The following is a 19267-nucleotide window of genomic DNA, read 5'->3' on the forward strand; positions in this document are numbered from 1 at the left end:
GGTGGTTGTAGCTTGAGATATATCAAAACAAAAGGGGGGTGTGCTGTGGTTTGAGCATGTGAGCTCTTTCTGTGGTCAGAATGTGCTTAATCTACAGCTGCCTGCCTGTCTGTCACATTGTTTTCGTGCCCTCTCCATATCTCTACCATCTACTTGAACATTGTCTCCCGATGTAGCTGCGGCTGTCTTACTGTGAGGTTTTTCCCTTTTGTGAAATTGCAACGGGGCCTCCATATATCTCTCTCTCTCTCTCTCTTCTCTCATATTCAGTAATCTGTCTCTTTCTCTCAGAACACAGAGACCCAAGTGTAGAGTCTGTGTTTGAAATGAGCTGTTTTAATGTGTGAAGGGACTTGTGGATATGTAATTAATGGGAGTATTCCTCTCGTTTCCCTTGTCTTAATAAATACCAAAGGAGAAGGGCATTCCTTTGAAGACAAAATATACCATAACAGACCTCGAGACATAATGGAGCTTTTTATAAGCACAACGTTATTGTTGCATTAATGAGGTGCAATTAGCTGCTGGATGCTTACCTCTTTTTTTGTCTAATGTCTTTTGGTTCACTGCATGCTATGGGCAAATGCAGTCAGACATAGGGATAACAGGTGTCATGCTGTACAGTATGTAATGCAATAGTAAGATGGTCTTTATTAGGGTTGCCCTAGAGAGTCTTTCATACCAGATGTGAGCCGGTATCAAATATAATCCAAGTGAAGGCTTTCTCCAGAACTGCCTCTGGGGTGGGAGATTCTCTTGATGCACTGGCAGTGGCAAATATTTTTTTTAAACCCTGTGTGTTTTTCAGATGTCTTTTTATGTCTGGCTGCTGTAGGTAACTGTTATTTATTTTTGATATTTTTTACTGTACAAAGTTTCTATTCTGAAGCGTTTTTACCACATCTATACCAAAAGCACTGTGTTGCTGTGCTACTGTTTTTGCTATATATATTTCCTGCGCTGTTGACAGAGTTTACTACATATTGAATAACCGATCAAGTATTAGAATTAAGCCCTTACTTCCTTGTTACTGTTATTTGAGCCACCATATGGGCTTTGCAAGGGACTGTCCATGTCCTTCATCAATGTTGATGCACATTGAGTGAAAGAGTTTGCATGTTTTTCGGCATTTAACCTTAAAGTTGAAGAAGTGATCCACTTTATCTCTGTGGAGAAGGTCAATTGTCGTGAACAGATGGTTGATGTGTTGCAGTGAAGCTACAGACTTACAGCAGGGTGGAGCCTTTTTCTGCTCCTCTGTCCCTCCCTTCAGTGTACATAGTCTAGATATTTACATTAAATCACCAGAAAGAATTACCGTAAGCGGACATGTATTTAATTTGCGCTTTAGTAAATAGTAATAATACTCTTTCTTAATAATGTAAATGTATAATCTTACCGTTTATAGTTTTCATTAATTACGTCCTTTTATTTTTTTAATACCAAAACTACTATAACTGAGTTGCTTTCTCTGAATATCTTTTTAAAAAGAAGTTTGTCTTGAGTGTTATGTAATAGTTTGATATAGCCAGCCCAGTACTAAGTGATACATCCTCATCTTACTGCCCGGTTCCTCAGTGAGATTGTTTTCTGTCAGCTACGATGACCATCATTTTACAGACATGGAGAGAGAAGAGGAAGCTTCTATCAAAAACGCCCCTGTATTTACCATAAACTGAAAAAGTGGGTTTTCTTGCCATTTAAACATTTCTGTGTGAAATTAATTTTCTTCATCACTTGATTGGAGCAAGAGGCTGCGTAGTAAGAAGATTCCTGGTTAAAGCAGAGGGCACTCACTCACTCACTCACTCACTCACTCACTCACTCACTCACTCACTCACTCACTCACTCACTCGCTCGCTAGCTAGCTAGCTAGCTAGCCAGGCATTACACACAAAGACTGCTATTGTTTGTGTGCAGTGGCCGTGACACTAACCAATAGGGATCAGCCCACTTAAGAATGCTCTAGGATCAACCAATGGCGTTGAGCCGTTATAGAGACTAGTATGTGGTTAGGCTGCAGCTGAGCTCAGCACATGGCTTAGACTAAAAAGTCGAACAGTGAGGGTAACGATAATCTCTCTGAATGCAGAAAGTGTAATCATACACTGCTTTCCCTTTTGTTCAACCTTAACTAAAATATGAAATTGTTTGCACCTATTATTATTTCTACCTGTATGACTTGCATTAGGACTTGATAGTTATCGACTCAAATGACGATCAACTGGACTCCTCTGTGGCTCAATAGTTAAAGTCAGAGTGAAGAATCTGAGCTTCTCATGAGAGCCCTGAATGCAGCGTGGGTGGACATGCTATGTTGTGATGCCGTACAGGCTACTCCACAATGTCTTCCCCAGAGATTTAGACCCTTTGTTTATATAGCCCCCCACTCCCATATGTCCCACACAGATTGTATAGCTTTAGAGATGGAGTCGAGCTGAGGTAATGCAGTCAAACCCTGTGTTTGTTTTTTGTTGAGCAACAGTCTGGTAAGCTTGATCATGACTTTCTAAGACGCTTGAGTAAGAGGTGTTTGCTGTTTTTCTTCTTTTTTTTGTGAGGATGAAAGTGACTCTACTGTGGGTAAAACGTAATTATACTAACACTGACAGCCCATATTCAGTCACATTCAACATTCAGCACTTCCTCTATGTCAGCCTTACTTACTTCCTTTTCTGGCTTTGCACAGAACAGCCAAGACATTTTCTAGTCTCAGAATTCAAAAACAATTTAGTTGATTAATCAACAAGAATATATCTGTAGCTATTTTGATATTCATCTCAATTATGAGAATAATCATCCGTTGTAGGCTGCCCTAGTTAGAACTGTTTGAAACCCAGGATAGGACATTTATAGATTTGTAGCTAAGGTTCATTTTAATCATTGAAACATTTTTATAACCATAAACTAATTCGGTTTTTAGAGAACTATATCTAACTTTATATAATGTAAAAAAAAAAGATTGCCTGTTAGTTAGTGACATGATCATATCGTATTGTTATATAAAAATTTCAAATGTACTCAGTTTACTATCGTATCTGACTAAGAAACACTTATACGCATATTTCAAAAGCTGAAATTTGAATTTTTTTCATGGGGACAAAATCAGAATCAGCATAGTTTTAAATAAAACAAAAGCTGGCAGACACTTAGTTGTGACCTGCTCACTTGTCCACTCTATCCACTCAGTATAAGAGTGTGGTGGTTCAGTGCAGCAGACTTCGGTTTCTGCGATCATTGAGTTGTTGTTTGCTAATAAGGTTTGGTTATTGTTCTTTGTTGAGAAATGAGCGCGTTATTGAGGGAGTATCTTCTAGTTTTTTAACACCACTGCTTTGTCTGTGGCCCGTGTGTTAATTTACTTAACTAGTCAGATAGGAAACCTAGATGTGTTAAACATTACACAATCTACGGTCCCTAAGCAGAGTTATACAGTAGAGTGGTTGATCAATGTGTCCTCAGAAATTGCACCCCCTCCTCCATGGGTCCAAACCGGATACTGCTTTGACCTCTCTTTGAGCATGTGTTTGATGTGTCTTCCCGGGCTAGGCTGCCATTGCATCCTGACCACCGTTGATAGCCGTCCAGCTGGTCACAGGAAGTGGTGGGCTTATAGGCTGCAGGGTGATGCAACTCTGCATTGTGGGACAGACAGTCTACACTGCAGAAAGTGTGCGACCTGGAGACTGATAGTAGTTCGTTTTATACAGTGGTGGCATCATGGGTATAATTTGTTTTGTGTGTAAACTTAACACACCTCATCTTTTGCTAGTAAAAGGTTTAATGTGTGTTGGTTTTTTGTAGCTCAGTGGGGCCAATATTTTCATTTCCTGACAAAAATGGTGATGTAAAATCTAAAACTAGATTTTCACGAGTCAATATCTTCATATTTAATATTGCAGTTGTCATGATGTAGTGTTGATTTTTATTTTTTATTTATTTTTTTATTGCCTGTCTCAATCTTTTGAATTGTCTAATATTGTGAAGACTAACCATTTAATTGATGAACCAGGACAATAATTAGCAGCTTAATCGACACAATTATCCTTACTTTCAGCCTTTCATCCACACAGTTATCAGTTGAGTCCTCACATAGTTTAGCCCTACACGTCACTGCTACCCCGCTTCCATCATCCCTACCTTCCTTAACTGACAGATTGTTGCGCCGATCCTTTGCACAATAGAGAAATGCATTCCATAAATGCTTCAGTGATATTTTTACAATTGTCGGTAGGAACAACTTCCTCAAGTTTCTTCTCATTCAGTGTTCCCAACAGCTCAACTACTGCTCAGGCTTCAGTAGCAGGTGCCATGGAGAGCCTGCTGTATAAAATTTGCAAAGAACTTGTGATGTTGTTAAGCGGCTTGCATGAACCACCAAAATGCTAACTGCTAGTGCTAAGATGAACATTTGGAGTTTTTTTACTAGTATAATCAAACATGTATCATTGTTGTTAGTTTCTTTATATTTTGTAACAATTTAAATGGTATTCTTTATTTAGAAATGGCCAGAGAACTGTGTTGTCTTCATGTGAAGTGTGGTGCTTGTAAAACATTTTGTTCAGCGGGTTGGCACAGGTGCTTGGTGCTGTTTTGTCTAATGCCACTGCGCACTACGTTAGTTGCTGTTGCTACATCACAGCACCTGGCTGTCTGCACATTTCTATTTTACATGTTATTCTCAGTTTTCAGGTTTAGATTATTTGTTGCTCAGGTCACATCGTGTTAATGCTACCAATCCTAGCCAAAATATCAGCACATGAACTTCATTCTGCAGCTGTTTACAGTACAGTGCTGTGTCATCACTGATTCAAGTAGTTAAGCCATTGTGAAGTGAAAAAAACATGTCATTGTACGGTACAGTACCCTTGGTATTTGCAAATGTCATTTGCACCCATTCCTATTTTGGTTCACCAGGAGAGCCTTGTCCTAAAATATACTTCCTATTTTCTGTAAATGTACTTGGCATTCATGTGACACAAAGGTTCGTCTCTGAGAGCACAGCTCTTTGACTATCTGAAAAGCGATATTATCACTGCAGCTATGATACTGTAGGAAAGGTCTGTGTATGCAGTTTTGAATGGAGCCATGAGGAAATGCACGGGTGCATTACAATGATGTCAGATCAAATTGATTACACAAGTATGTTTGCATGAATATCATTCATTGCTGTTTTATCAGAGGAAGCTGTTGGGCTAATATTAGTTTGTTGATTTAGCTACTCCCACTAATTTTTTAAAAACAGAAAATACAATCAGTGATTTTTGGATATTGATACATTTGGATATGCCTCACATGTCGAAGTAAAGTTCAAGTAGATCATTCAGTAAGCTAATACAACAGAGTCCTGTATTGTTGAGGGTTCAAGATTATTAAGGTGATAATAGAAAAAGTACTTTCTCATTAAAGTGAAGAACTCAGTTTTATTAGATACCTCTTTGTTCATATTAGGTTACTTATGTATGTACTTTACAAGTGAGGGGATGAATACTTGAAGTTTACAACGTATATCTCCGAAATAATTGGCTGTATGTAGCACCCGTTTAGGCCTTATACTTACTCCAGTGCCTACAGTGAATAGTAGCAACAGTGTCTCATTCTCAAGGTGATTTTAGTGCAGGGAAGCTCTCATGTTTCATACCACTTCTGTTTTCTGCTGCATTCACTCTTTGATTCGAATCAAACTGAATGCAATGCCTTTTGGGTTAATTGTTCTGCACAAAAACCAAGATGAATTGGCATCTAGCTGGTTGTGATGGAGTTGGGAGTTTTTTAGGGGACGCTGAGAATGGAAAACACAGTTAACAACAGTAACACTGGCAAGGTGTTACATCTGATTACACTTGTAGCTGTATGGACAGATACTATGTATCCCTGAAAGTGACTTAAGTAACACACAGACACACAGACACACACACACACACACACACACACACACACGTACACAGACAGACACACACTCAAATAGCTGCGCATCATGATTATTTATATCACTGCGGCATCAGCAAGCAGCCGACTCATGTAGTCCTCACAATATTAGATTATGGTGATTAGCATGACGCAACCCTCTAGCCTATCTGCTCTGCAGGGAACAACAGGCACTTGTTTATGCCCAAATTGCATATCTGATCTCATTAATTTTGAAGATATGGCTATTAAGCGAAAACACGGCTGGTTTTCAGTTGTTTTTAACAATCTTTATTTTCTCCTTTTATTATAATCTGAGTTTAAGCCTGTCTGACGAAGACGATAGGAGCGCTTAAAGGGACATTTAATAAAAGTGCAGTTGGACTGGGTTTTGCACATAGCTGTTTTTCATTTTAGATATTCTATTGTTATTTAAGCTTTTATTATTCTAGAAGAGTTTAAGTATATGTGTATCATTGCTTAAGTGCAGTCAATGTAGTGTGTGTGTGTGTGTGTGTGTGTGTGTGTGTGTGTGTGTGTGTGTGTGTGTGTGTGTGTGTGTGTGTGTGTGTGTGTGTGTGTGTGTGTGTGTGTGTGTGTGTGTGTGTGTGTGTGTGTGTGTGTGTGTGTGTGTGTGTGTGTGTGTGTGTGTGTGTGTGTGTGTGTGTGTGTGTGTGTGTGTGTGTGTGTGTGTGTGTGTGTGTGTGTGTGTGTGTCCGTGTCCGTGTCCGTGTCCGTGTCCGTGTCCGTGTCCGTGTCCGTGTCCGGTCATGGCTGTTTCCTGAATGAGATGGAGAGAAGTCAGTTCCGGGGAGTTACATTTATAAGATGACTAAAGCAAAATGGTATGCCAGAATTTAAAACACATAATCCACCGTGTTTTCCAGTCCAACAACTACATACATTTTTATTTATTTATTGATTAATATATATAAATATTAGAGGTGGGCATAGATTAATTTTTTTAATCTAGATTAATCTAGATTAATTTTGAAATTAATCTAGATTAATCTAGATTAAAATGGCTCATTTGAATTCATTCATAATATGCGTGTGCTCCCTAAATAATGACTCAAAGTAAGTCTTTGAGAACGTGTTTCTCAAGCCAGGTGGCGCATCAGACCAGGGGCTCATCTCCTGTTTCCAACATGCATCACAAACTGCTTGAGGAAGCTGTTCTACTATGATAATTGGTGATGAAAATAAATAATGTTCAACAAGATGTACTTGTGTTTACAAACTGTTTATTCAGTTAAACATGAACTTTGAACTGTAGGCCATAAGAGGTAACGATGAATTGTTTAGGGCTGCAACTAACGATTATTTCAATAATCGATTAATCGGTCGATTATTTTTTCGATTAATCGATGAATCGGATAAAAAAAATAAACATTTGTAAATGCTGCATCTTTATTCAAAAACTGAACATTACTTCAAATTCACAGTGCACACTGAAGTGTCAAAACACCAGGTTATTGCTCCAACGTCCCGGAACTATTAAAAGTAATATTAAATGATAAAAAATTAATAATAAACTTAACTGGGATAACACAAAAAAAAACATACAATGTATGATATACATTTATACAGTATAAGGGATGTCCATGGTAAACCAGTCAACCGATAATATTTTTAACCGGTAAATACTAACGGTTAAAAAAATTAAATCATCTTAATTTCTCTCAGATGACAGGAGAGTTAATTTGTATTGATATTGATACCATTTTCAAGACTCCTTAACGATCCAAGTCTTTATTGATATCAAAATTGATAATTTTCTATTATTTTGTTGAAATAGAACTTGTATTATTGCTTTAATTGCTGATATGATCATAGCTCTAGATAGGACATTAAACAGGTCATAATTCCATTCCATCTTTACTATCTATTTTATCTTGCTGGGAAAACAAGTTTCGCCAAAATCTCAAATTTCTTTTTTTTTGTGTTGCATTTGAACACATCAATCATATTACTGAGCCGGCCTGAACACATCACAGTTGACATGTTTGCTACTTTTTTTAAGCTAACTAGCTTTATATCCTTCCGATTTTAACATGGATTTAAAATCTGGATCACTATTTTTAACTGACGGGACTTTCTACACCGTTCGGTTGTATGATTACTGCCGCTGCATTGAATGACTGTTGATGCGCCGATGCCGATTCTCCGAGCACGTCTGCACACCGTCTGCAGCAGCAGCTGACAGAGTTTTTTTGGACTAGACGGATACTGAGTTGATGGAGTTTTTTTTAACCCAAAGAAAGCAAAGGTACAACACTTTTATATAGGCCTGCAGTCCAGTGTTAGATATGACCAAAATACAAGCTGTGGCCGCTCACACTATAGCTTTCCCGCACGTGAAGCGAGCCTTCACGTGCGGAAGGGGGTTCACCCCGACGGCGAACAGCATCTCCCCTGAGCCGAACAGGAGGTGGAATTAAGAGATTAACGGCGATATTTTTTTTATCGCCCGATAAGAGTTTGGCGTTAACGCAGCCGTTAACGCCGTTATCGGCCCACCACTAATAAATATATATTTGTTGTGTGTGCGTAAGCATTGGCCACATTATTACATTCAGGACATTAACGATGGCCTTTCGAATCAGGTTCTCCCTTTCCCTTTGCATGTGTCACAATATAAACAGATGCATCCAAGTATTCTCAGCTCATGTTCACGATCTTCCTGACAGACATCGATAAAAGGCATGAAAACGGTTGGAGGATGGGTAACACCAAAAAGATTTGTTAAAAGCTTTTTTATTCCTTTTTGTTTAATGAAGGTTTTCATTTTGTTTTGTTTGTATTCCCAACATTGAATAATTTCTCACTGGGATGGAACATTGGGAATTAATTTTATTTTCATAAGGTGTGTCCATCCCTCAAATGACATTCCTCCAGTTGGATCTCAGGGCTGTAGCCTACCATAAGCAACTGAGTTCAGAGCCTATGTACAGTGTGAGTGCTTTGCATACGACCAGAATGGGACGGTGAAACGTGACACTCACTGTGCTGATGTGTTGGAAGTTCCATCCCGGTACATGTAGAAAATGCCCTTTCAAGTGCACCTCTTGATCCAATCAGCATACTTTTTTCTATTTCGCGCTTACCATACCTCCTGTGTGCATTATTTAAATGTTTTATTTAAAAGACAAATGGCGGGGGGCACCCTTAGCTCAGTTGGTAGGGCGTCCCCCCCATGGGCCTCGGCCAGCAGCGGACCCGGGTTCGATTCCCGCCCGCGGTCGTTCTCTGCATGTCACTCCCCTCTCTGCCCCATTTCAACTCTGTCTCTACACTATCAATAAAGCATAAAAATGCCAAAAAATATCTTAAAAATATATATATATATCTTAAAAAAAAATAATAATAATGGCTGTAGTGGTGTTTTTTTCCTAAAGTATGTTCAAACAATGTTGTGGAGACCTGTTATGTGATTAATTGCAATTGATATAGTAACCCTCAGATCACATTAAAATAGTATCCATAGGGCCGTAGTGGAATTTGTGTTTTGATTTTTCTGGTTTCTAATATTAGCTGTCCTCAAGATTCTTAGCTCATCTTATAAATTGTTCAAAATAACATTAAGCTTTTGTTGCTGGGCTCAGTTCGTGTTTGATGATTTGATTTTTTTCCTTTTAAGCCTTGAGCAGAAAAAGACAATACAGCTGCATGATACTATTACAGCTACTTGTGATAGTCTCTTGCCAATCCAGACAGGCTCTCATTCAGTAAGCTTGACCCTTGCTGGCTGTGCAGCGGTGTATTAGCGCAGTGCAGTGCTGGGTGGCTAGCTGCGCTACTTTATCACAGCCAGCAGGAAACAGGAAGGGAGCAGCCAGCTGCAAGGTCACAGGTCAATCTATAGCATGAGGGGGATGGTGGACAAAAACCTAGTGTTTGGAAGAAAAGGTTTGGCCTGTTACGGTGGTTAAGATTGAGGGAGAGACAGAAAAAGAAAAGACCGTAGACGTTTGACAGTCCAAAGCAAACCATTCTCTGCAAGTCAGTAGCCTACTGACTCTTTATTGTCCGTGTTGGCACAGCAGCTTGAATTGCGGTTGTAAGAGCACTGGCCACTGCCCAGTACATGCACACACGCACACGCACACACAGGCACACACACACGCACACATAGACAGGCACACACACACACACAGTACTGGCCTGTTTTTGTAGGATGGAGAGAGAAGTTATAAACGTATATTAGCTTGCCCTGCTATGTATAAGATTATGGTTGAACCTGTATCTTCCTGTTGAGTTTTAAGTAATATTCAGCCTCCCTTTGGTCAATCTCTCTCTTTGTCATACAGACAAAAAGACCCAACAAAGTCTCATTCACTGTGCAAATCTCTTGCCAGAGACAGCTGTGCCACCCTGTGAGCTTGATGCCAGTTGGGGAGAAAGATTGAATGTGAAAGCGAACACTGGTCACAGATACATGGATTTCTATGTGGACTTGTCTGTTTGTACATTATGTGTAAAAAAGGTTGGATATAAAACAGTTTGGCTTTTTCTGTCTCCTAAATGATTTCAACACAGGGCTTGTGACTCCTTGTGGCATTGTTGTAACATCACAAACCTAGTCAACAAGCAAGTGCACAGTCACATGTTTGGGGATTGTGTATGTATGCTACTTATTATGACGCTTCCTCTGCTTTTGTAGGTACAGCAGCATGACTGTCTATCATTTGCACAGAGAGTTTTTCCACTGGATCCCTTCTTTGCTCTTGCGTCTGTACATTAATGCAGTCATTCAACTCTACAAACACACATTATGACCTTACCTTAATTTGTATATGAATGCCTATCTCTAAGCCTTTTTTTTCCCAATTAAAAAAATGTGTCATCTTAAAATCGTAATTGACGGCCCCAATACATGTACAATCCATACAGCTTAAGACACCTTCACATCACAACATTTCCGTGCACTTTGTGTCCATAGAAACTAAGACTCCAGGTCAGAATCTTCAAACGTATCATTAGCATTGGCTGGTGAATTGGAAAATGAAATTTAATGGGTGGGAAGAGAAGAATATTTAAGCTGAAAGTCTTTAAGTAGCCTTCATGAATGTTTCAACTTCAGAGATGAGAAGAAGAGCAGTTAAGTGGATTTATTAGACTCTAAAACCGACCTAGATGTGGGAATCATAAAAAGGTTTAAGTGAGAAGAGATTAATTCAAAGCTGAAGAGGGGATAACTGTCTCCATATGATAACACATAGTAGATGAAAGTATAGCAGGAGGAAATAAAAGTCTAGATAGACAGAGGTTGAAGGGAGAATGTGTGAGACTGCAGCTTTAAGGCTTAGTGGGCCAGTAGGGCTAGGGAGCAGAAGAACCAGAGGAGGCCCTCCCTGCTGAGATGGTAGCTGCTGAAGAAAACGCACTTACATGCAGTGTCACAAATGCCAGGCCTTAGCTTGGGTGAAAATGGTCACAGCTATGGTGGCTATGAACTCATTTGGGAAATACAGAGAGTACTTGAAGAAGGCTCATATTCCACATTGTATCACTAATGAGGGGTAGCCCTGACTTCAAAGACCAGACGGTCCCTGCATCTTGCTGCTTCAAGCCCTTTTGCTGTAGATTGCAAGTGGGCAGAGCAGTTCAAAAAGATTAGACATGATCCAGCTACTAGAGTGTTCACTCTTTGAGGATCATTTACTGCTGAGGAGAGGGTATTATTACAACGCTTTTATTGGAGATTGCGAGCGTTGCATTTTTCCCTTTCAGATTCTTGTCCGCTCTCCTCTGAGGCACCATCCTCCTAACAAGCGCTGGTCTCGTTTGGCAGGTTCTCAACATACACTAATCTTATTCATCCATCTTCAGTCACTGTCCTCCTCCTTCCTCATTCAGTGTTTCCATCCCCCCTTTATTTTCTCCACTCATAGGGTGCGTAGTGTAGTGTGGGGCAGCTGCAGTGTAGCCATACTTTGCTTTTCTGTCTCTCTTGTGCATGTCAATTCACCCTGCCCCGGCAGCCCAAGCACAATCTCCCTCTGTGCCGCCTCGTAAATCATTGCTCTTCTCAGCATAACACTCCTAAATGCAGTGATGGGGTGCAGGCCTGGCTATGCTGATAAAGAGTGGGTTTGTTTTGTGGGTGTACTCCCATCTCACCTTTGATTCCTCAATTCTACTCCTCTCCTCTTCTTCTGTATTATTTATTATTTATTTTTGTAGTCGTCAGTCATTATCCTCTCCTCTTTGCTTGTTGACCAGCTCTTTCCAACTAGAATCAGAGCGCTAACCTAGTATTACCTTGCTTCTCTCTCTCTCTCTCTCTCTCTCTCTCTCTCCTCTCTCTCTCTCTCTCTCTCTCTCTCTCTCTCTCTCTCTCTCTCTCTCTCTCTCTCTCTCTCTCTCTCTCTCTCTCTCTCTCTCTCTCTCTCTCTCTCTCTCTCTCTCTCTCTCTCTCTCTCTCTCTCTCTCTCTCTCTCTCTCTCATCTCTCTCTCTCTCTCTCTCTCTGTGTGTGTGTATCCTATCACTTGCATGTAGATACATTCTTTACACCAAGGCTAATACCATCCAGAATACCAATTACATCAACAACCAGCATCCAGTTAACTTTTCCTAAAAATTACCAGGAATTGATATTCATCCAATGTTAACACAGTAAATCATGTCCCATGTGATTTAAATCCACTCATGTAATACAAATGAAAAATGTTGCTCTGCATTTCTCACTGTTCAAATGACGAAACTGTGGCCTCAATACAATGAAAGAGACGAGATCTCACACCCTGCCCTCTTCTCTTGACTTTGACAGGAGGAACCTCACGAAGCTGTCGTTGATCTTCAGTCACATGCTGGCTGAGCTGAAGGCCATCTTCCCCAACGGTCTGTTTCAGGGCGACAACTTCCGCATCACCAAGGCTGACGCTGCAGAGTTCTGGAGGCGCGCCTTTGGTGACAAGTGAGCCCAGTTTCATGTACCTTAATATGCATTGAATAAGTCTATTACCCCCTTTGCAATTACCAAATAAAAAAAGTTTGCGATTGAGGACATGCAATATGCAGCGCAACCAACTGACAGAAAGTCATAATCAAAACTCACACTGCAACTTTAATGTGCCTAGGGTGTGCCCCGAGGCAGCCTGCAGGCGGTCTAACAGTCAACACTAATTATGGATTTCAGTGAACGCGAGGTGATGTCGTCATCTGTTTTGTTGTGTGTGTGTTCCAGGACCATTGTGCCTTGGAAAGTGTTCCGTCAGTCTCTACATGAGTTTCATGCCATCAGCTCGGGACTGGAGGCCATGGCCCTCAAGTCCACCATAGACCTCACCTGCAATGACTACATCTCTGTCTTTGAGTTTGACATATTCACCAGGCTATTCCAGGTAGTGATTACACGCACGCACGCACGCACGCACACACACACACACACACACACACACACACACAACACCTTTTCTCTTGTCTGTTCACAGAGAATTGTACAAAGAAGAGAGTGATGGAAAAAATTTAGAAACCCATTTTAATTTGAGCTGCACAAAAGGAACTTAAACTAATCTACCTGCCACATCTTTTTTGACTGAAGTTGAAACTTTTCTCTGCTCTGCTCACCCCGGGAAAATGTTTGTTTGGCAATGTGTTTTTCCTCTTTATGGTGTGTCTGTTTTCTTCATATAATATCATTCTCATTGACAGTAATCATTATATATTTGCCTCCCTAAGATTATTCTTTCATTTTTTTTAGAATAATTCCCTTGCCAGGACTCTAAATAAGCATGCATTTTGGGGCTGTGTTGTACGTTGTCAGTTTATGAGTTGTTTCACTTTGCCAAAACCTAACTCAACTTTGTAATTGATAGACCACAGTACTGACATACTGCTCATGCGCAGTGAGTTGTGGTGAAGTAAAGGGCTAAATGCAGCTAACCATTTATATTTTGCAATTATATACACAAGGCAGCAGGAAGTATTTGGCAGTAGTTTATTGTATATTCCTAGTGGTGCAGGTGCTGAATAGCACTTTAGAAGCTCCCTCTCCTCAGCAACATGGAAAGAAGCAGCAGGAAAGAGGAGGCCTGTGAAAAATATATAAAATGGAGGTAGAGAGAGAGCAGAGGGCGGGTTAACCAGGGGTCATCTTCAGAGTTCACCTATAGTACATAATGCTATATCGACACTGTTATTACCACAGTAACAAATAATGTGTCATACCTAGGGATGGGGATCGAAACCCGGTTCTATCAAGGACCCGGTTCCACTTTTTTCAAAACACGAAAATCAATAACGTTTGGGCTTATCGATACCACTATCGAGTCTCGTCGTTTTTTTTCTCCTGTAGGTCCTGTAACGCAATTGTGTGTCCCTCGAGTCGCGTCACGGCATTTAAATCAAATCAAACCAATCACTGCTGCATGTCCGCCAATGTTTATGAATGATATGCAAACAGGTATTAAAAGTAAAACAAGAGAAGTCTGGCAGTTAACTTCGCTCGCGAGGATGGCTGAACGGGCGAAAAGGTCTATGGTTTGGCTTTATTTTACCAAGTTCGAAGATAAAGCAGAAGCGAAATGCAACTTATGTTGCAAAATAACTTCTTGTAAAGGGGGGAACACAACCTCAATGGCCAAGCACATCAGCATTGTGCATCAAATAAAGGCCAAATGCAGTACCTTCGACTGTCTCCGGATTGAAAAGACTCCTCCTCCTCCTCCGCACCACAGACGGGCCCGTCTTCATCATCCACAAAGTACCAGCGGTAAACGCACACAGACAGACTGTGTAGCTTGTTGTCCCGTCAGTTAAAAATAGTAATCCAATTGTGAAATCCGTGTTGTAATCGGCAGCATACAAGCTAGTTAGCTTAAAAAGTAAACAAAGTTTTCAGACGTGCTGCGTGATGATGTGTTCAGGATGGCTCAGTAAAACGACTATTAGGTTATCATGATGCGTTCAAGTGTAACGTAAAGGAATGGGAAATTGAGTTTTTGGCGAGAAACATGAGTAATACAGTTGTATTAGTGCTCTCATCATTTTAAAATATATATTTAAACTACTGATGCCAATATTTATTAGAAATTTAATTTAATTTAAAATACAATTATTTATTTCCTAAATATTTTCCTAATCACTAAAACATGATAAAGTGACAGAAGACAATACATTAACCAACAAGTGCGAACATTTATATATTTTTTTCATAGATAGTATACACTTGATTTTTTAAAACCAAAAATAATATTTTCTTCAAAATATATAATAATAATAGAAAAGTATCGATAGTGGTATCAATAAAGACCCGGATCGATAAGGCGTATCGATAAAGGTATCGATATCAATAAATATTAACGATCCCCATCCCTAGTCATACCTCCCTTGTATGAACGTAACTCATATTAAATGGTATTATCTAAAACCCTTGCATCATATCTCTTATGCTGTAGTGTTTGTTGTTTATTCCCTCTGTGAAATTATCCCTGGCTACTTGTACAGGGCACTGAAAGGCTTAATGAAGCCTAAACATATTACAGACGTTTCCTATGTCACTCCCTCATATAGAAAAAGCCCCCCTCTAAATGTCCTCGAACTTAGGAGAGGAAGTGAGTCTGTGGCCATTTTGAGCTCTGTCCTTGATATGCAGTAGACTGAGGGGTGATGTGTTTCTTTTTTTTTTATTACTATAAAAAGCCCTTCAAATGTGTGCAGTAACTTTAGGCTGAGTGACGCTGTGGGATTATAAACCAATTAATTTATTCCAAATAGTTTACCTCCTCTGCTCTATTCTGTTCAGTTAAGTTTAAACAGAGCAGGTGAATGTATGTCCAAGTGGTTAGACTAAAGAATACATGTACAAATGCCAAATTACCCAACAACAATGTAACATGAAGTCAACAGCACTCCTTTGTTTACCTACCTAACCAGTCTGTGATCACATTCCACTAAAGGGCAGAAGAGCGATGAGATACAATATATGTAACTTGAGTCCACCAGAGGGGACAGCATCCACTTGTCCTGCATGAAAATAGTATAAATAACAACATCAACATTTTATTTGGTAGAGCGACAGTTCTTTTTAGTGATTCAACCTTAAAGGTGCTCTGAGGAACTTTCAGTTTGTGTTCATTCTTGCACCCCCTTTGGATAAAAGCAATGGTGTTTTTTACTAAGGCAGCTGTAGTTCCTGGGTGAGCAAACCCATGACAAAGGGATTCAGAAAAACTATATAAAAATAACATTATTTGCAGCACTGATGGTCTCTTTTGCTGTTGTTGTCAATTATGATCATCAGAGGAAAAATAAGACTTTCAGAAATATAAAAAAGTTCCTTGTAGCACCTTTTTTAATGCAAAAAGGTATGTTTTTAACATGAGAACCATTTGCTGATTCATCTGTGGTTGTGACTTTTGCAGCTTATTTTCGATGTTGTATATGTTAATTCAATTTCCTTTCACACACCATACTGATAGCAATTGCAGAACCACCTACTCACTACCGCACCGTCAGTAATGGAGTAGTATGAATTTTCAAATACTTTTTGCTGAAGTCCTCGCCCCCTTTTTGGCTTATTGACAAGATTTAACTCTAGTAGTCTTAAAATGAACTAACATAAGCACCTGTAAAGTTGCCCTCTGCCTGCTTTATTACACAGTTTGTGAAGCGGCATGCTAGTTTCATTTTAACCTCCCACATTCTGTTGCTCCTGATGGAACCAAATGAGTTGCAGGCTATTTTAGGCGTTGCAAATTTACCTTCTTTACATTGCTTGACCCAGGTTGAAATGGCCATTATATTATAAATCACACTCAAGTTCAGTAGACGCATTATCCTTAATACATTTTATTTCTCCATTACTCTGCTCACATTGTTATTGCCATGTCCGTTCACTCACCATCAGATGAGTCACGTTCTCTCTTTCTTGTCTGTCTGTCCGTCCGTCCGTCTGTCTGTCTGTCTGTCTGTCTGTCTGTGTCTGTGTTTCTAGCCTTGGTCGTCCCTACTCCGGAACTGGAACAGCTTGGCAGTTACTCACCCGGGCTACATGGCCTTCCTGACTTACGACGAGGTGAAAGCTCGGCTACAGAAGTTCATTCACAAACCTGGGAGGTGAGAAAGAAACCGAATGACATGCCAACAGACAAAACAATATGATGTCATTTGGTGCTTCTTGGTGTGAGTGCCATGACAACTGTTTACTTGAAATCTATATTCAATGTACATCATCATCATCAGTTTCTATTAGCACAGGTTTTCACATTGTGAGCTACACACTTTGATTTGCATTATTGAAACTAAACGAGACACATCATGTACCCATGTTCATGTGTCTCCATGGACTCAAGCATGGTTGTGAGTTAACTGTAGCTCTCAGGCGCTATTTTCATCACCACGCAGGAGATGATTAATGTATATGTAAGTGTGGAATGTACATAGTCAAATCAAGTAGGGATTATTGCTACCACTCGCATGCAAATATATGCAAATGGTCAAACTTTGGTGCGTGTGTGTGGAGAGGACCGAGGGCAGCATGGTACTGCATCAATGGCCTGATTGTATACTGAGCTGCTGATGTCACTGTGTTTGCCTGGCTTGAGTATGGCCACATTGACATCCGAGCGGTTATTGGTCAATGCAAGAGCAGCACTCTGACACTATACATTACAGCTTACTGTAAGGAGTGTCATGTTTGTATTACAGGTAGAGCTGTGATTCCACTTTGAGCTAAACAAAGAGGCCATCGCCAAGACTACTGTTTTTCCACTTGTGTACTATCTCTAAAGTCAATCCAGTATAGGTTAAAAATCCAGCATAGGTTACATGCCTGTGTATTAGCGTGTAGGCTTCTTCTCCCCTGTCTTTGTTTCTCATTGTTGCATATCTTGGCATGTTCCAGCCACCAGTAGATCAGTGGAGTTGTATGAAACCATTGATATAATGTCTATCATGTCACCTATTTTAGCAATCTAAACATGCACCATATCACACTTGATGACCTTTTTATTTACCTGGCTTTGTCACAGTCCTTAAATCCACACAACAAATAGATATTTTTTATTTAAACTTTATTCTTCTTTAGCCAGTTTCGATAATAACTGTGATAATGTTGTAACTGTGACCACTTTACTGTTTTTATACATATACCTCGTTGACATTATGTGTATGATCTTTATGTGCTGTTTTATCAATCGCTTTTATGTCTGCTTATGTTTGAATGGGATATCGTATCTTTTCAAGCTTTCACAAGAAACGTTTTATTTTTCTTAAACGAGTACATGCTCACAACAAAATGTTTCTTAAAGGGGCTGTAAGCGGAATGGTTCTTTTAGCTAACTTCCTGTCAGTTACTGCAGTTAGCAGTCCCCTCGCTCATCCCTTCGTCACCACATTAATGCACTGTGGTCTTCAAGCAGCGAGTTATCTAGCATCATCTCAGATCCATAAGTGTGATAAAACATGATTAAAAACCATCAAAACAGACATTGGGAAGGATTTTTACCTGCTCTGCCATTGTAGGCGCATAAACATTCACCCATCTGTCGCTCTGGCGTGCACCGGCAGTGAGACCATGAGTGAGACGGGTGTCGGTTTGTAGCGGTTTGTTCTCTCTTTTGATTGGATATTAATTTCGGGATCCCCGAAAAGTTTATTTGCCGATTACATGCAGAGCAGCTGACTGAGAGATTGGCTTTATGAAACGCGCACATTATGTAAGTGATCACTGTATGAATAAAGAGCGATATAACACTTATATTAACATAAATAAATCGCTTACTTTACCTTAAGTGTGCACAATTTGCAAAACAAAAAGTTTGCACCCTTTTGTTTTATAGCTTAACAAAGAGTGAACCACTGACAACTTCAGCATGTTTTACAGTCTTACGTCTCTCTCCTCAGTTACATCTTCCGACTAAGCTGTACACGGCTAGGCCAGTGGGCCATCGGCTACGTGACAGCAGATGGGAACATACTCCAGACCATTCCCCACAACAAACCCCTCTTCCAGGCCCTCATAGATGGCTTCAGGGAAGGGTTGTAAGTCCACTGGCATTTTATTTATTTTATTTTTTAATATCTGAACCTCTGATCTGTGGCTAGGGATTGCTCTTCATTTAAAAAAATAAATGATCTATGAGTCAAGCCTCCCATCATATGTTTTCTCCTTTTCTGCCATTTCTCTTTTTCTTTCTTCCTCTCTTCATGCATCACCGTGAATTCAATTCCGCTCTGTTTGTGCATCCCACAAACGAGTCTGCCTTTTAGCTCTAAACCAGTCCAGCCATATCATATTGCCTGTTCCCATCATTGCAGTGTTATCATAACCAGAATATAACTGTTACATTATAAAGTGCAGCTCAGTCAGTGGTTAAGGTGGCTGGCGTGAAACTCATCTTTTAATGCCAGCC

General features: G+C 39.9%; 1 protein-coding gene across 1 annotated transcript in view; it reads left to right on the forward strand.

Moving 5' to 3' along the window:
• The window catches only part of cbl (Cbl proto-oncogene, E3 ubiquitin protein ligase), a 35516-nt gene that overhangs the window by 6929 nt on the left and 9320 nt on the right, over positions 1-19267 (forward strand). Inside the window, exons 3-6 of the mRNA XM_080053463.1 lie at positions 12682-12828; positions 13099-13255; positions 16849-16970; positions 18759-18896. Coding sequence (XP_079909589.1) covers positions 12682-12828; positions 13099-13255; positions 16849-16970; positions 18759-18896 — 564 coding nt within the window. The remainder of the gene's footprint in view (positions 1-12681; positions 12829-13098; positions 13256-16848; positions 16971-18758; positions 18897-19267) is intronic.

The sequence above is a fragment of the Ammodytes marinus genome (genome assembly GCF_949987685.1).
Source record: "Ammodytes marinus genome assembly, chromosome: 3".
Lineage (NCBI taxonomy): Eukaryota > Metazoa > Chordata > Actinopteri > Uranoscopiformes > Ammodytidae > Ammodytes > Ammodytes marinus.